The sequence below is a fragment of the Rhinolophus ferrumequinum genome, chromosome 27 (genome assembly GCF_004115265.2).
Source record: "Rhinolophus ferrumequinum isolate MPI-CBG mRhiFer1 chromosome 27, mRhiFer1_v1.p, whole genome shotgun sequence".
NCBI lineage: Eukaryota > Metazoa > Chordata > Mammalia > Chiroptera > Rhinolophidae > Rhinolophus > Rhinolophus ferrumequinum.
Genome location: NC_046310.1, coordinates 12,646,046 through 12,663,678, shown reverse-complemented (window position 1 = coordinate 12,663,678; position 17,633 = coordinate 12,646,046). Strand labels below are relative to the sequence as shown.

The following is a 17,633-nucleotide window of genomic DNA, read 5'->3' as shown; positions in this document are numbered from 1 at the left end:
AAATGACCTTTTCTCACTGATCAGGATTTCTGCTGGGCGAATAGTAAGGGCTGCTGGATTCATTTGTTGCCCTGTGTCAGGTAATTCTTGGAAGGTTAATGAATTGTTACGTGGTGGTAATAGTAATAACAGTGATGCACTGTCTCACTTTTATGGGTCAGTACAGCTGAACACTTCACATTCAGTATCTCATTTAACGTGCACAACCACCCTTCAAGGTCAATCTTATTGCCCTCATTTTCTGATTAGGAAACTGAGGCTCAGAGATATTCACTTACACTGTCAAGGTCACACAGCTGAGGAGTTAGCAGCAGAGCCAGAATTAATTCTCTACAAGGTTACGTCTAACCTTCTTTGTGTCACAAAAGCCCCATTCTGGTCAGTTATGCAATAGCACAGTGTTAGAGTAAATGACATCATTTGAGTTCAGGGAGGAAGGGACTCATGGAAATCATATAACCCAAGCCCTCATTCGGACTTTCGTTTGACCAATAGAGAAACTGAGTCTTGGAGAAGTAAAGAGCCTTCCTGGAGTGAAATGGCGACTTCAGGACAGACCTGTTCAGCCCCAGGTCTCCTCACTGTCACCTGGGCTCCCCTCAGTCTTTCACACTCAGCCAGTTCTGCCTGAGATGCAGATTTTTAACAAATAAGTTTCCATGCATTCAAACACTTTGTAATAGTAAAGGCTTTGCAGAAGCAAGGTGCTCAGTAGAGGAGTGTTTTCTTGTGCGTTCACAGGTTCCCTCTCTTTTAGTCTCCACTTCACTCGGCCACACGTCCCAGCCACCTCTCTTCTTGCATGACCCCTTTATTCCAATCCAAAGGGTTTATTCCAAGTAAATTCAATGTGTAGAAGTTTGGACTTACAGGACTGATAACACAGGCAATGAATTCATTCCATGACCCCCAAAGCCTCCAGCCTAGCGATGCACAGAGATGTCTGTAAGAGTGGAGCTGGCACATCCCTAAGCAGGGGTCAGAATGTGTATGGTCCAGGGAGCAAGAGAGGTGCTAAGTGTGGTGGAGAAGAGAGCCTGCAGCTGCCAAAGGCCTGAAAATAGGTCCCGTGGGCACAGGGCTGCTGACGTGGTAAGTGACTAAAGGCCAGAGTGACAGCCACCATCTGGGCCTCTTCCTCGCCTAAACCACTCAACTATGTCTTTGGGGGGGCGGGGAGGACACTTTCCCTGGGACACAGTCCTTTCCCACATTTCATAAGCAAAGGTAGAGGTGAAATAAGATTGACTTTACATAAATTCCCTTTACAAACACTTAGCACACGTCACATCAGGACATGGAAAGATGCTGTCCCAGCGTGCAGTCCTTAGTAGGGGTCGGGACAGCATTGGGGTGATTCAGACGACGGTTCACACGAATAAGGAAGTAGTATTAAAAACAAAAAAATCCCAAAGTGACTCCATTTGTATTATGAACGAATATCACGTGGGAGGGGCAGAGAAGAATCAGCCTAGGTCATGCCCAAACCTTTTTATTATCAATATTAATGGAAAGATTTTTTTTCCTTCACTATCCCTTGGTACAGGCGAGATGCAGAACACATCTCAGGTCTTATGGCGTTGGTTATACTATCCAGACAGAAGTTTTTGTTTTTTTACGAAGAGAACTAAATGCCACATAGTTCCTGGGTAGGGCGAGAGCCTTCCTTAGATTCTGACAGTGTTCTATAGTAGCCAGCTCCTGCCTCCCTTAGGAGTCTCATTGCTGGGAGGGTGTTCAGGATATTTTTAAAGGTCAAACCTTTCTAGCTGGAGCTTCAGCTTCTGGGTGGGTTCAGGGCGTCCCCTGAGCACCTTTGGGTGTAGATGACACGCTCCTCGTGCAGAAACACTTTTTCTTTTCTTCTTCGCGTTTCCTCTTCTGGAGCATGGGCTTGTGGAGAGAGAGGAAGACTAAATTGGAGCTGCTGCAGACTTCCGTTTTCCTGCAATGGGGTCTTAATTTCGGAGCCCTTTTTTCACAGAGCTCTTCTCTACGAGGCGCAGGAGACCTTTTCTGTTTTCTCCTCACCTTCTGCCTTGAGCAGCTCTGCGAAGAGTCAGTGATCAGATTGATCACTCCTTGCAACTAAACTTCAGATCAGTCCATGCTAAGCAAATAGAAAAAGGATTTTGGTGAGGCTGGAGTCACATGGGTGTCACGCACAGCTTGTGTAAGCCCGAGGCGTTCAGAGCAGATTCCAGACCAGCTAAGGGCCACTGTGACACTTTTCTGAGCAAGGCCATCATGATGCCATCCTGAGGGCTTACATGTGCCTCCTCCACAGAGCGCACTGGTTCGAGAATGAACTGACTGAGCAGGGGGCGTTTTCAGGAACTCCTTCCTCTAATTGGCCGTCAATTCCTCTTGAGCTGGAGAGGAGCAGAAGGACTAAGTCGGAGATAAAAGGGTTGTGTAAATCACATGTGTAACGTACTCCGCAAACCACTGCCTTGTCAGGACCCCCACCTGGGGATGGTTTTCTCGCTCTGAGAGTGACCCCACCGGTGTCGTCCCTTGCTTGACACCTGGTATGACCTGTAGCCGCACAGGAGTGGCCCGGGAGCAGGGAACCATGGTTGGAACCCAAGAGCTTTGCCCAAAGAACCACCTCATCTGGCCTTTCCATGCTTCTGGGGAAGAGAGCCCTCGATCTGGAAGGGATGAGTGGGTACAAGTGACATGCTGTAGCCATGGTGCGTGTGCTGATCAGCTCCACACAATGTTACCATTTGTCACCTGCATGCCTGAACAGGCAGCTCTCCCACGTGAGACAGACAAGGGACGCCTAGCACCTGGCAGCTGTTTCCAGTGGCTGCTTCCCGGCCTGTCTTCTTTTGTCACTTGGCTGTTGGTCTGACGGGACCCATCTACCTCTGTCTTCACCTGATACCCCCTTTAGACAGGTGGCCTGGTTAAGATTTGCATCCCTCAGGTGGGCCTTTGTCCACAAATACTCACACTGAACTCCTTCAGGAGTTGCTGATTTATTTTTTCTGGCCTTTTCTTTGGCTGCTTTTCGTCACATTTTGGCTCCAAGTGCGGTTGGCTCCAGCCATTTTCAGTCACTCACCCACAAGGAAAGCACATGAGGGTTCTTTTTTTTCACACTTCTGATCGGCTTGGTACGTATCTTATCGTGGCTTTGCCCACAGCAAACAGTGTTGTCAGTGCAGTGGCATTTTCCACAGGACATTGGGAGAGGGAGGACAATCCCTGGACATCAATCCAGAATCTACCCCCAACCCCATCACTGAAGCCAAAGCTTCCTTTTGCGTGGGGCACCCTGCCTGTCCCCAGCCCACAGACCTGCTCCCGGCCTGCACGTTGCTTCTGTTTACCATTCTCAACAAGCCTGTAGCGTTTTGAGGAGGTGTCTCTCATACGTATTTGGTACCATGCTCTGTATGTATTATCTTCTCTAATTCCTACGGCAGCCCTACAAAGTAGGTTCCGTCCCAGGACTTCCGAGATGAGCACGTGAAAGCTCAGAGAGGCTAAAGTTTCCGTGGGCTCTTAGGTAGCCAGTAGCAGAGGTGGGATTCCCATCCAGGCCTGTGCTCTGCCGTGACCTGACCAAAGATGATTTTTCGCAGGGAAAGGGAGCAGGAGCTGGTGACACATATCATCATGGGCCCAATCCCAGACCCCAAGGGGGAGGCATTTTGCTCACACAGGTAAGAACCTGTTCATGCAGGGTTCTGGTTCCCAAAATGTGTGGCAAGGCCTACCTGCAGAAAGAACTTGTTAAAAATATCCATCCGACCTCCTGCGTTAGAACATTAGGCGTCAGGCCAAAGACTGCATTTTTTTTTTTAACTCCCACTGACTCTTACACAAAAAGACAGTTTGAGACCCACTCATGCAGAGATGGCCCGATATTGCTTTACAAGGAGAAAGAGAGCATGATTTCCTCCAGTGTTAAACAGAGCTCCTGGGAGATCATTAATTCTTAGCATGAGAGAATGTCAGTGTTGTCATTTTACAAGGAAGACACTAAAGCCTCTAGAGTTTAAGTGACTTCCACAAGTCCCATGGCAAATAAATGGGGATCATGGCCCACATCCTGACTGGCAGTTCAGTGCTTTCCGTTACGCGCTGGCACACGACCCAGGCTGCATTCCAGAACCACCCAGGGAACTTTTAGAAGTAATAGTGCCTGGAACTTTCTCCAAGAGATTCAATTTTAGTTGTTCTGGGCAGTGGGAGCTCAAACATAGGTTTGTCTAAAAGCTCACAAGGGAATTTCAGTTACTCCCGCTGCCTGCACCTTCTGTCTCAGTCTCCCTCGTTGTCTGGTTGGGGATAAAGGTCGCCAATTGCCCAGGTGAGCTGTCCCTGCCTTTGCCTGAGCTTCCAATGGCTCCACGCTTAACCCTTCTGGGCCCAGTTCCTTGCAGAGTGCAACAGGGAAATGAAATTAATTCATTCAGTGACCATTATTTTTAAGTGCTTACTAAAATATTTCGAGGCCCATACACCCGTCCAGGATTGCTGTAAAAGATGAATAATTTGGTGTGAAGAAGTTTCTCTGAGCTTCCTCAGGGAAAAGGTGCAATGTGAGTTTACGTATTGTTATTACATTTTAAATTTTTAATTAAAAGATTCACCTTGACTCGGGCTAGAGCTGGCAGCAAAGATGGCAAGTAGCTCCTTTATTCATTGAAAGTGTGGGGTGCAGGCATTTTTCAAAAGCAGGAAATTCATACTCATTTTTTATAGTTACTCCTATATTAAGGTGAGTTGTCTCCCAGCTCCAGAGACTTCACCAAAACACATGGGCGCTTTAAAAATGTTTTATTTAGAATCCCTTTCTTCTTGTATGCATTTTCTATCATCTAAAATTTCTTTCTTTTTGCCTTAGACATGGGTTATCAGAAACAGCAGTCTGCGCCCAGTAGGGCAAGTATTTGCATGTCTTCCCCCAAGATATTTATTCTCTTCTCATTTTCCATCTTCTAAGACGGGAAGGAGGAGAGGGATACCCCTCCCTGTCCCCAGAACCACGGTCATTTCTTATTTATGCTTCTTGTAACAGAAATCACTGCTTCCCTCCTCTCTCTCCCTTGTGGCTTCAGTGTGAGTTTGTTTTTTGTTCTTAAACGGATTAACTTAAATGTGGTCATGACTGGAAAGGAAAAACGAAAATCCAGGGGAAATAAGGTCAGGTCAGACAGGGGCAGAGGCAGCAAAGATAAGTGACAGAAATGATCAGTTATCATTGTGGCAAGGTGACAGCTGGACCGCCGCAGACAAGGGTTCGCAAGCCCCGTCTGGATGTGCAGAGGGAAAATCCAAATCACAGCAGCTTTTACCAGCTGCCTCATGTCATTTCCCATGTCACGTGAGCGCTGAGATTTCACCCTTTCTGTGCAGGGGCCATGGAGGTAGGGAGTTGCTTGAAGTCACAGAACCAGTAGGCAAATGCAAAAAGACAGCAGCACCATGGGTACAGATCCTTATCTGGTCATGTACAAAGGCCAAAATATGATGGTTAGCAAGCAACCTCAAACACCACGCTGATCCTGCCAATTCCCCAGAAAGTGTTTGTTCACAAGCTTGCAATGGAAACTACCCAAAATTACGTTGGCTGCTGATGAAAAATGTAGGGCCACCCCATGGGTGTCCTTCCAAACCCATTGCAGATGGAATTCATCTTCCTTCATGCCAGTCTTGAGCGGTTCGGGGCTGGCCGTAGCTCCCCAGTTAGCACCCTGAGAGTCCTGTTACTCGTGCACAGGTCTTCCAACCTCTCGCTGGGCCTGTGGGTGCAAGAGCTGCCTCCCAGCCCACACAGATTAGATTCGGTTCTTTGTTAGATTCATCTGACACAGCTACTAAGGGGTGGGCGGCACTTGGTAAATCTGAGCCAGCCTCTGCATTTGGACTGCTCTCTTCAATCCAGTCGGTCGCCTTGCCTATCCATCAAGCGGTAGTTCTCAACGTTTGACTTCATGGGACTTGCCTGAGCGGCATGTTAAAAATGCACATTTCCAGGCCTACTCTTAGAGGTCTGTAGTCACTTGGAATCTGAATTTAGCAGGCACCTCCGGGAGAGCCTCCTGCTGGCAGGTCTCAGAGCACACCTTGAGATACTTGCCAGAGTCACTCGACAAGTAAAATATCAACCTAAGTTATCAGCCCACGAGAATGGCAGTTGAACTGCCCTCTTTTATTTTTCTTGTGAGCTCAGCTCTGGTAACCACATGCTTCCTGTCACTTCCTTATTGTCCACAGTGAGAGCTACTTTCTAGAAGGTGGAAAGAGACTTCAAAATTTCTTTCAAGATAAGATACTTAAAACTCTCTTTATCAAGAGCAAAGCAAGAAATCAGATAGATTTGTCTTCTAGGGCAAAACTCTCTGAACAAAACCCAGTTTTCTCCAACAACCTGTGTATCTACATAAGAGGCCAAATTGCCTTCAGAAAATTTTCTAGAAAATAATCAAGGTTTTATGCTTTTGGAAATTTAAATGCCCCCCCCAATGTGTTTGGCCATGTATTCCCCCAAATGCTGTGAAGCACTCTCTACTTGCCAGGCCCAGAGGGCCTCAGTTGAGTTGAAAAAGACCAGTTGGATTAATTTTGTGGTTGCTATTATTATTGTTTTAATCTTTTTAAAATTCATAAAATATAACATGCACATAGAAAAGTACACAAAACCAAACAGGCCGGTGAATTAGCACAAAGCAAACACCACTTTCCAGGTAATGATTTGCATTGCTGGCACCCCAGAAGCTCCCTCCCAATCGCTGCTTCCTCCCTTCCTCTCAGGGTGAACCCCTGCCCTGAGTCCCGGGGATCACTTCCCCTGGTAATTGCTTAGCCCAGAAGTATGTATTCCTAAACATGGTCCTATTTTAAGTTTAATTTACCTTTGCCTTATTTTTGAGTTTATGTACATGGGATTATGGAGTATTATTTTATGTTGGATGTCTTTGACTAGATGTTTGCGCAATTCGTGCATATTATTGCATGTAGCTGTAGTTTGTCATATAGTGTTCTAGTACCTGAACAGGCCATAATTTGAACATTTTGATGTTAATGGGAATTTAGGTTTTTTTTCCAATTGGGGTTTTTAGAAATAGTGCTACTCTGAATACGCACAAACATGCCTTTTGGTGAACATAGATATGCCCTTCTGTTGGATCTATACCTAAGAGTGGAATCGCTGTGGTATAGGATATGCCTGTATTCAGCACTAATAGTCATGAACTTGCAGTTGTCCTCTCCCAGGGGAGCCGTAGGGACAGCGTCCATTTCTCCCAGCAGCAATGTGTGACAACACACGTGGAGTATTGACAACCAGAGAAGCTCACATGAGGCTTGGTGTCCAGAATTTTTATTGGGGCTTGGTCCTGTAGAGATGGTTGACTACTTGCGTGGCTGACCTTGGTCTCCCATCCCTCCAAAAATGGAGCTGATACTGCATGGACCACGCCCCACCCCCCAGCCTACATCACATTGTTAGCATACGGTAGACTGTCTGGTGTGGCCCAATGGCTCCAGGTAAACAAAGATCAACACTCATCTCAGGAGAACACTGCTAGGGCTTAGAGGTGAGGGCCAAGGCCAAAGATCTCTTTGGACAGGATTAATCCTTTGCTGCACCCTTTAGTATATAAATCAGATGGTGTCACGGTCCATGCCTGGAAAGCTCCATAGCTTCTCATCACACTAAAATAAAACCCAAATCCCTAATATACAACGCCCTACACGATCTGGACTTTCCATCTCCCTCTTGCTCACGATATTCCAACATACCAGTCGTCTTTTGTGTCTTTAAGGACACTCAGCTTTCCTCCTGGCCTTTGCACGAGCTGTTCCTCTGCCTGGAATTCTCTTCTCCACATTCACTCGCATTGAGCCTTCCTCGACGTTAGGTCTCAGCTTAGTGAATGTCATTTCCTCAAAGGCGCTCTTTCCTGTTTGCCCAAATTAGAGGAGTCCCTGCATCCGTCCCTATCACATGAGTCCGTCCTTGTCACATGTTATGTGTTCGTCATAGCAGGGATCGTATCCTGTTATTTTCCAGCTCATCTATTTGCCAGCAGTCTCCCACCCGGCAAGTGACAGCAGGGTAAGAATCTTGACTTACTCTGACTTTTTCCCCATTCCCGGGACCATACTAGGCCTACAGTAAGTGTTCAGTTCACTGAATGAATGGAAGAATGGATGGATGAATAAATAAGCTCTACAAATGATGACTTGAAAATCCATTCTTTATAGCAAGACGTTCAGAGCATAGATTAATATGCTAATATGAATTGTGAATCTCTGAGTGTGTATCATGTATTCATGTTGCTGGGAACACCTTTTGGGGAAGACTGATGTCAAAAGTTGACATTTTTAAGGAATCCGAATCATTTTCACATATAAGTCACATTTTAAAGAAAAGCAAATCTAACACATGGCACATATTCTTTAAAATTTCTTTTCCTAATTCTTGATAAATTATGAAGAGAAAAACTGTATATGTAGTTTGATTTTATTTTGTATATACACACACAAATTTCCCATGCATATGCTGCAACACACCCACACACACACAGCAAATGAATGGGGAAAGAATGTGGAATAGTGTACACCAAAATATTAACAGTAGACATTTCTGAGGCATGGCAATGTGGACATCATTGAATTTTTGTGTACTATACTTCATAATGGTTACTTTTTGTTTTTATAAGTATTTCTTTTGTAATCTAAAAAAGTCCTACACATTTTTAATATAAATATACAAGTAACATTTAAAAAAAAAGTTCTTATTCCTGCTCCTTCCTTTAGGACTCTGCTCTCCGTTCACTAATCGGATCAATTAATTTGTAGTTAGCTATAAATGTGTAATACTGCCTTAGGGCTTTTTAAACCCCCCCCCTTTTATTTACTCATTATACAAAATCTCCATTTTTACAGGATACAAAAATAATGACAGTCTTAGGCTGGTGAAAAGTGATTTCTGGAATGGAAGCCTTTGATATTCTTAGTTACACCCCCAAAGTGCCCGTTTATGTCCTGTCTACATAAGTTTTGATTGTTGACCTGATTCTATGTGACAGAATCAGATCTTGTTACCAAAAGACCTGTTTTTTCATGGTCTTTTGGTAACAATATTTTTGAAGTGGCTCTTAAAAATTCTTCCTGTCTACCAGATACATTTGTGCAATAGAAAATTGTGTTGTTTCTATTTTAAATTTTAGAATTGATGAAGATTACACAATTGTTTTCAGATACTAAAGATCCTGGTTTCTCTCTGTCCATAGAAATAATGTCTGTAGTTACTACCGCTGCTGACAACTTCTTCCTACTTTACACTCGTTCAGAGGGTGGATTAGGGGCCAGACAAGTGGTTAAAAAGATTGGAAAGCTTCTGGATGATCTTTTCTCTTGTCAAGGTTTAGTTTTAGGCTCTGTGAGAGCTGGTCTATTTCAGTTCTGTCCTTATACCTAGGTCTCTCTTCTTAGTGGAGTTAAAACTCCAACTTCTGAGTTCCCAGTGGATGGGTGGTTCCACACACATAAATTGGTGCTGTGTCACTCCCTATGGTGACCCTTCTTTGACTCGAGTACATAATTACTGGGATTTGGGAGGCTGTGCATTCCCTTTGAACCTTATGTCATATGCTCTGCAGTCGTCCCCAATTCCTATTTATGGAAACTTGGAGTTCTAATTAGAAGTTCAAAGCATTCTGTATTATAGACCACTATGCAGAGAAACCATCCTTGGAAACAGGCTTTGATGCTTCTGGTCCTGGTCCATGTGTCCCCAATGTCCAAATGGACACTTATGTCCATTGAATTTACTACCTATAGCTGGCCACCTCCTGAGTATACTGGTTAATTCTTGCATCAGTTTTAAATCAATCATGAAAATGGTTGTTTATTCATATAAATTGCTGCCATAGGATCTATTCACAGCCAAGCTTTCACAGATGGATGACTTGATAAATGTGTTTTTATTTGCTGTGAATAATTTCTGCATAGTGATATTGAAAAAAAATTTACATTTTCCATTAAGAAGAGGGCAGCCGTGGGGTGCAGAGTTGTCAGTTATCTTGTGACTCTAGTCAGAAGTATTCTGGGTTTGATTTGGGAGAACTCAGGTATTCTAGTAGGAAAACTATTCGTTAACCATGAACAGTTAGAAAACCCCTTTCAACAGCCTGAAACACCAACATGAAAGGTAAAACTGAAAGCGGAACACAGTTCTCTAGCCAAGACTCTCTCTGCTGAAATCCATCGGCAACAGGAGGAGGGATGAGGGGTTCTCTCAGGGGAGGTGTACCTGCCAGAGCTGCCCCGAAAGCCTGTTCCTCGGCCTCTTGGCGGGGGGCGTGTGCTCAGAGTTTCTTGGGCAGAGATCCACATGGCTCCCCTCACCCTTTCTTCTTTGCCAGGTGTGTGCAAAGGTCTGGAGGCCTGGAGGGCACGTCAGAGGAAGAGGTGACACTGACCTCGTTTTCAGGCTAATGGTATCATCGTGCTGAGGGCTGAGCTAAGGCAGGGCTGGGCCCCCCAGCATTCGTCTTCTGGTGGCCCACAGGAGACACCTAATGGCCCCCACACCTTGGCCAGCTGCCAGGGCGCTCCTCTGCCAGGGATGTCCTCTTTTGCCTGAGGCGTTCCCACCATGAACACTCCGTTTTCTAGAGTTTGTTGTCAGATTCCCCATCGTCCCGGTAAACCCAGCCCCAACCCCATTTCAAAGCTCCTAGGATGTGCTCTTTTTAAACCTACCCTAGTTCCCAGCCACCAGAGCCAGCCACTGCTCGTTCCCCACTGTGCCCCCCGCACCAGCGTCCCCAGGGCTCAGTGCCACAGAGCTGACAGTTCAAAGCCCAGAGGAACTTGATGGTCGAGGTTCCTGTTAATACTAATTCAACCCTATCAGGGATTCCATAGGTTCTGGGGCGTGGCTGAGAAACCCACAATCTCTTAGAGCATTGAGAAATTTCTGGAGGAAGTTTCTATGATTGTCAAAGTGCTATTGTTGGATTTTTGCCTTGTTTCAAAAAACTAAGAAGCCACAGGTTTGGACCATAACGCACCTGTGAGTCAGGGCCTATCTGACTCTTAAAGTAGAAATAAATAGCTCAAGCGCACGAGCGCATAGACATGGAAAATCAGAGACATTACACAGAGATGTGCCCATAAGGGGTGGAGAGAGACCCATTGTGACCAATGTGACTTGGATGGGGTTAGTTGGGCAGTGTTTAGGGTGGGAGGAGGAGGAGGGAGCAGGTGTCAACTGGGCGGCACAGAAGGAAGAGACCTGTGTGGTACGACGGCTGCAGAGAGAGTTAGATGCGGATACATGTAATTGATTCATCTTGCTTTGTCTTTGCAAACCTCCTCTAGCAGCCCTCCTCTCTCCCAGTCTGACATCTTTTCCCATCCACACGCATTCTGCTCTTACTCCGTTTAGGTTGCTGGCCCTGAGCCTTGGCGAGCTTGGCAGTGGTACTATGTGCAGCTCTCTTTACTATCTTTTTTAAAACAGATCAGGTGGATGGGGAATGCTAAGAGCACATGCAGCCACAGCTCAGCCCCCACTGCTGTTCTGCAAAGCGTGTTTCCTTATCAGGCCCAAGCCCCTCACCCCACAGGCAGCAACTGTGCGGGACCACCAGGCAGCTGTACCGTCTACCAACAGCAAAGGGGGGCACTGGATAGACAGTTCACATGAATCCCCAACTCTTGTCTTTCGTCACTTCTTTCCCAAGTCTTCCGTAAGCTCAACCTATGGTGTGAAGTGTCACAAGCAAGAAACAAAGGTCCATCTGTGACTCAGTCCTGAGCCACCTCTCCCTATTTCTTTCTCTGTGTCGCAGGTTCTGCCGCTTGTCACGGGGACCTGACCCTCGTGAGAAACAAGGCGCCATTTATCAGATAGCTGTGTAGGTCGAGGCCAGGCCTGCAAATAAGAGCTTTTCGTGAAGCCACGCACCACCACCGCTCTAAATTCCAACAGTAACGTGTCCTTTTTACACGATTGCAGTTTGCCGCATGCCTCAAATTGAAGATGCTGAGATTCATAACAAGACCTACAGACATGGAGATAAGCTGATCGTCACGTGTCAGGAAGGATTCAAAATCCGTTACCCCGACCTGTACAACTTGGTTTCGTTATGTCGCGATGATGGAACGTGGGACAATCTGCCCATCTGTCAAGGTACGAGATGGAAGCTGTAGTTCTCGGACGTTCTCTCAGACGGGGTTGTAGAGCAGGTGCATGTTTCTCTAATAGAATACGAGAGGTGACAGAGAGGAAAACCAAGCCGCCCACCCCACCCACGTGGCCCAGCGGTAGCTGCACTGTGATCACCAAGCTCTGTTCTGAGAACCAAGTTTTCTCCCATCACTCCCAAGTTTTCTCCAGCTCGATACACCCAGCTTCAAAGTACATGTGGGGACTACCTTCTTCTTGAGCGTGTTTCACCTCTCCTTTAAGAAACCCCAAGTATTTTAAGAATTAGGAGACTTGCAACTGGGCTGTGAACACGGTGATGAACTAGTGCATATTTAGTGGAAATAACAGAGCATTTTATTTCACTAGTGCTGAGAATATATTTCGAGCCAATCTTACAGAGGCTATTTTCTCTTAATAACAGTATCCCTTTTTATAACGCACGAGGAACAGAAAAATCATCAAATTCAAATTTCATCCAAACCACATGGTGACGATTTATCCTCTTGCATTTTTTTTTTTTTTAAATTAGCCCGGGCCTATGTACAGGGCCCTGTTTGTGAAACTAAACCCTCAGGTTCATATTAATTCTAATTTTATTTTTTGACATGTAACTTGGACCAAAGGACCAAGAAGCCAATGCATAATTTAAAATTCGAGAGAGAGGGAGAGCAATATTATTTGCACCAAAACACCAGCACGTTCAAGTTGAGATGAATGTTAACTTTGTGCTTAGAAATCATAACTGGCAGACTCTGATATTAGTTTTCATGCCCCATAGTTGGAAATAAATCATTTCCTTATGTGAGTCATGGCCCCTTGAAGAAACAAAGGCTTCAGATTACGGGGAGGGAGGCAGCCCGGACCATCCTGCATTTCTCTCCCGAAATTTCCTGTGGTATTTAGCGTGTTTTATATTACATTTTTTAAAGGAGACACGTGATTCGTTTACACTTGCAGAGACTATCCATGAACTCAGCAGCTGGTTCTTAGGTTGGGCTATTTATTCAAATGAACTTTATTAACCGCTAATTCGTTCCAGTCCTGCGGCCCTGAGTAATGGCCAAGAAAATTACCTCAGACTCCAGCCACCTCTTGCTTTCATATTTTCCACTTGTCCTTTTGTTCTCCCGCCCTTTCTATTTCCTCTTATGTCATTCAAATACAGTATGCTTCTTTAGGCACTCTTTTTGCCCCAATGACTTTTTTTTAAATACCCACTGTGGTGGTATATCCATTTCGGGGTGTCATTGTCCGGTGTTCAGACAGAGGCTTTCCCCTTGCTCTGTGTGGCCTTTCTTACCTCTGCCCTCCATCACCCCTTTAGTCAAATCTCAGCCAAAATATAGCTTCTATAGTTCTGGAACAACAAAAGGGCTGCTCAGCTGCTCTCGGGAGGCGAGGCATGCTTCTTCAAACAGCTATACCAACCACAGCCCACCTTCCTTCCTCCTTTGTCCCCACAGAGGGGTGCCCCGGCCTGTGCCTTGCTCTCCACTTCAGCCCCTATACCTCGTGGATGTTCCACCTTCCTTCTGCTGCCCCCCGGGGCACAGCATGAGCACGGAGGAATCATGGTTGCCTGAGGCAGCCTGACACCTCTCAGCCCCCAGGAGAAATATAATTGGCCCTTAGAGTGACATTTCATTCTGTAACTTTTATTAGCACCTATAGATCCAGGAGCCAGAGCCTGAGGAGCCTTCTCTCTATTATCTAGAAGTGCAAATAGAAATCACATTGAACTATTGAGTTGAAGCCAGTTTTCTACTGTTATATTTAGAACAGGCTATATCCCACCAAGAGTGAGGAGATAGCTTTCCTTCTCTGATTAACTGCATGAGTTATTATCCCTTCCATCTCCTTTTGGGGAGAGGGGGAAAGGGGCTGTTCCAAAGCCATTTTTTTTCCGTGGGAGCTTTGTGTTTTGGAGTCCGGCGTCCTGATGGTCCCCTGCTCACTGTGGGTCAGAGTTCGTTTTTATTTAGGGGGAACCCAGTTTATCCAGGTGGGTAGCTTAGAACCACGTCTTCTCCAGAGGAGGTACAGACGGGGTCATTTGTGCCAACTCCTTTGAGCTATGCAGAGGTTCTAATACATTCACTTGTGCAAATGTTGATTTGCTTATCTTGTTTTCTCAGTTACTGTTTCTGTTTGTCCCTCATTCCCAACCTCCCCCGCCCCCACATTTCACTTTTGCCATAAACATTGTCAGTTTTCAGCTCAGGCAGAAATAATCGTTTAAAGCCATGGGGACAGCCTAAAAGGATGGCTGAGCATCACACATTTCGGATATGGTCCATCCTGCATGTTGGGCAGTTCCAGGCGCTGGTCTGCTGTGTCTCCAGGGGCAGCACTTGCACCCCAGTATGAGCGCCTCCCTAAATTCTGCACCTGTGGGGGCCTCCCTTGCCTCACCCTCGTCTCTCTCTGATGCACAGACCTCATACAGGGGCTCTCCGAAGCAATTTGCTAAACACCAAGCTCTTCGAGTCTTAGTGTAAAAACATGTTTCCCCGAAAATAAGACCTAGCCAGACCATCAGCTCTAATGCGTCTTTTGGAGCAAAAATTGATATAAGACCCGGTATCATATTATATTCCCAGTATTATATTATATTATATTATATTATATTATATTATATTATATTATTATATTATATTAAGACCCGGTCTTATATTATATTAAAATAAGATCGGGTCTTATATTAACTTTTGCTCCAAAAGACGCATTAGCGCTGATGGTCCAGCTAGGTCTTATTTTTGGGAGAGACATGGTATCTAACAATGTCAGTTCAGTCATCTGATGTAACTTGTCCTTGATGATTGGAAGGGAAACTGGGTATTTTTCATTATCCATGATTTACTTCACACACAATCAGTTCCCCCCGGGAAGAGCGCCAGCTCTGCGGGGTCATTATACCCTCCAGTGAAATTGCTGAAGCCAAGAAGATGGTCCGTCAGCACAGTGGATGCCACACAAAATGGGATTCTGTGCCACTGGGAACGTTTCCCTGGGTTGCACAGGCTTCCAGACAAAAAGGCAGCTACTGTCTTACAGAAGGAAGAACATGGGATCCAGGTCTCACTTCCTCTCAGGGCGCACCCAGAATTTCGTGCATGGCGCACACATTGACTGCAGCAGGGGTTCTCAGAGGCCCCCACACTTCCAGCAGCAGCATCTCCACCACCTGGAACCCTTAGCAATGCACATGCTTGGGCCCATGCACACCCACTGAACCGGAAGAATCTCGGGGCCGGGCCCAGCAGTCTGTGTTCTAACAGGCCTACTCTGAGGGTCGTTCTCAAGTTTGAGCACCACTGCACCACAGGGTTCCTTACCTATTTCACATAAAACACAACTGGATTTTCTAAAGTGTAATCTCATCTTGTAGGCTGGCATCGGTTCCATATTCTGTGACAATGGAAGCGAGTTTTCCTCATAAACTTCTCAGGACCCCACTAACCATCGTTGAAACAGTTGGGGTGTATCTCTCCTCTGGGGCACCTCAACTCTGATGGCACGTTAGGATTACTTGAGGAGCTTTAAAAAAGATAGGGGTGCCCAGGCTGTCCACCATCCCTGGACATGGGGCCCAGCACTGGTGTCTTTAAAAAGTTCCTCAGGTGATTCTAATGTGCCGTCAGGGCTGGAATCACTGGCTAGGGGTGTCCCTATCCCCAACTCTGTCCCTATCCCCAACTCTGACCCTCTAGAGCCATTTGCAACTATAAAATCAAATATCCACGTTACAAATAGAATAGGTGAGATGATAAGGAGTCTGAACACGGAAGACCCAGCTGCTCATTCCTGGTTTTTATGGGGGAATCTAAGAGAGGTCCAGGGCTGTGTTCCTCTCTCAGGTGTAGAGAGGTCACCGAGTACGACTTTTCCCTTTTTCTTTCCCCCGTCACAGGCTGCCTGAGACCACCGGCCTTTTCCAATGGCTACGTAAACATCTCTGAGTTCCAGACCTCCTTCCCAGTGGGAACGGTGATCTCCTATCACTGCTTTCCCGGGTTTAAACTCGAGGGGTCAGAATATCTCGAGTGCTTACAGAACCTTATCTGGTCGTCCAGCCCACCCCGATGCCTTGCTCTGGAAGGTAACACATCTTATTCTTTTGGAAGTTGAATTTTGGATTATTAAAGTGGATGTTTCAATAGAAGGTGAAGAGCTGAGAATTATGGTTGGCAATAACTTTTGTTCCCTGAAGACACATTGCTTGCCTCCATCCTGAGCAGAGGCCGCAAGCCTGGTCGTCTGCCATGAAGCCATACTTACAACCAGACATAAAACTTGCTTCCCTCTTCCTTAAGCGTAAGGGATAAAAGAGAAAAGTTTCAAGCATCAGAGGTTAAACTGGAAAATATTGCAAAGTTAAATGAAATGTCTTCAAAAATTAATTTTCTCTGCACCAAATGAAAACAGATTGTATTACGGCATCGTTAATCTCACCCCTCGTTTTATTGTTGTGTCAGTGTTTCTTCCTATTTCCATGCATTTTTATGGCTTAGCTGTAAATAGTTTTGCTGCAAGCACACACTCAGAAGCCTGAAACCAAGAGCTCTTTCCTCCCTGTGTTTGTTAAGTATGTGTGATTATTTTAGAGTGCGGTTTACTAATAATCACTAATCAGTAGTACGAAGTAGTCAGGGGGGCAGGGCAGGCCAGTGTCTGTGGGTGTAGAGTCCATGGTAACTTCTGCCAGGCAAGTTGGACATGCTGGCTGTTCAGCCCTCACTTTAATTCCAGTCTTGAAATTAGGATGGAAGAGAACAAACACCAATTTGCTTCTTGGCACCTATTGAATGCAGTGGGTGGGAGGGGGTCTGTATGAGGGAAGAAAACAAATGAAGTAAAACCTCCAGTCAGGAAGCCCTCCAAAGCCTATTTGCAGCCTATCTTGGGAAACAAAATAAGACACAATAGAATGTGGAAAAAGACGAGTTCTTACAAGCAGCATTTCTATGGTGTCACCTCAGTGCGGAAAGAGGGTCAGATCAGGAGGTGTGTTGTGGAGGCCGATGGCCAGAGGGGTCAGATATGGCATCTCTTAGAGGAAACGATGGGACTGAGAGTCAGGTTGGCTGGAGCCATGGCGCCATCTTGGAGAGGAAGGGGGAGGGTTAGAAAACAGGGGAGTCTGGTGTGAGAAGGAGCCGGAATGCTGAGCCTCGGCGTTAGTTTGGCCATTCTCCTACGCTGGTACGTGGAGCCCACCCACTTGCCCTTACTTCCCACTCATCCCAAATCCCCGAGAGGATCAGAACCTACAGTAGAAATGTCAGATAAACTACAGGATGCCCAGTTTATCTGGATTTCAGATAAACAACAAATAATTTTTTAATATGAACATGTCCTAAATATTGCGTGGGATGGTCAAAAATTATTCTTTTTTATCTGAAATTCAAATATAACCAAGTGCCCTGTATTTTCATTTGTTCAATCT

At 45.7% G+C, this 17,633-nt stretch overlaps 1 protein-coding gene across 5 annotated transcripts in view; it reads left to right on the top strand.

The window, feature by feature from the left end:
• Positions 1 to 17,633, top strand: part of SUSD4 (sushi domain containing 4) — a 154,122-nt gene that overhangs the window by 110,879 nt on the left and 25,610 nt on the right. For all 5 annotated transcript variants that reach the window (XR_004422285.1, XM_033099863.1, XM_033099864.1 and 2 more), the window contains 2 exons: positions 11,996 to 12,169; positions 16,098 to 16,286. Coding sequence is in view for 4 of the 5 variants with exons in the window: in XM_033099863.1 (XP_032955754.1) it covers positions 11,996 to 12,169; positions 16,098 to 16,286 (363 nt within the window). In the remaining variant the exon portion in view is untranslated. The remainder of the gene's footprint in view (positions 1 to 11,995; positions 12,170 to 16,097; positions 16,287 to 17,633) is intronic.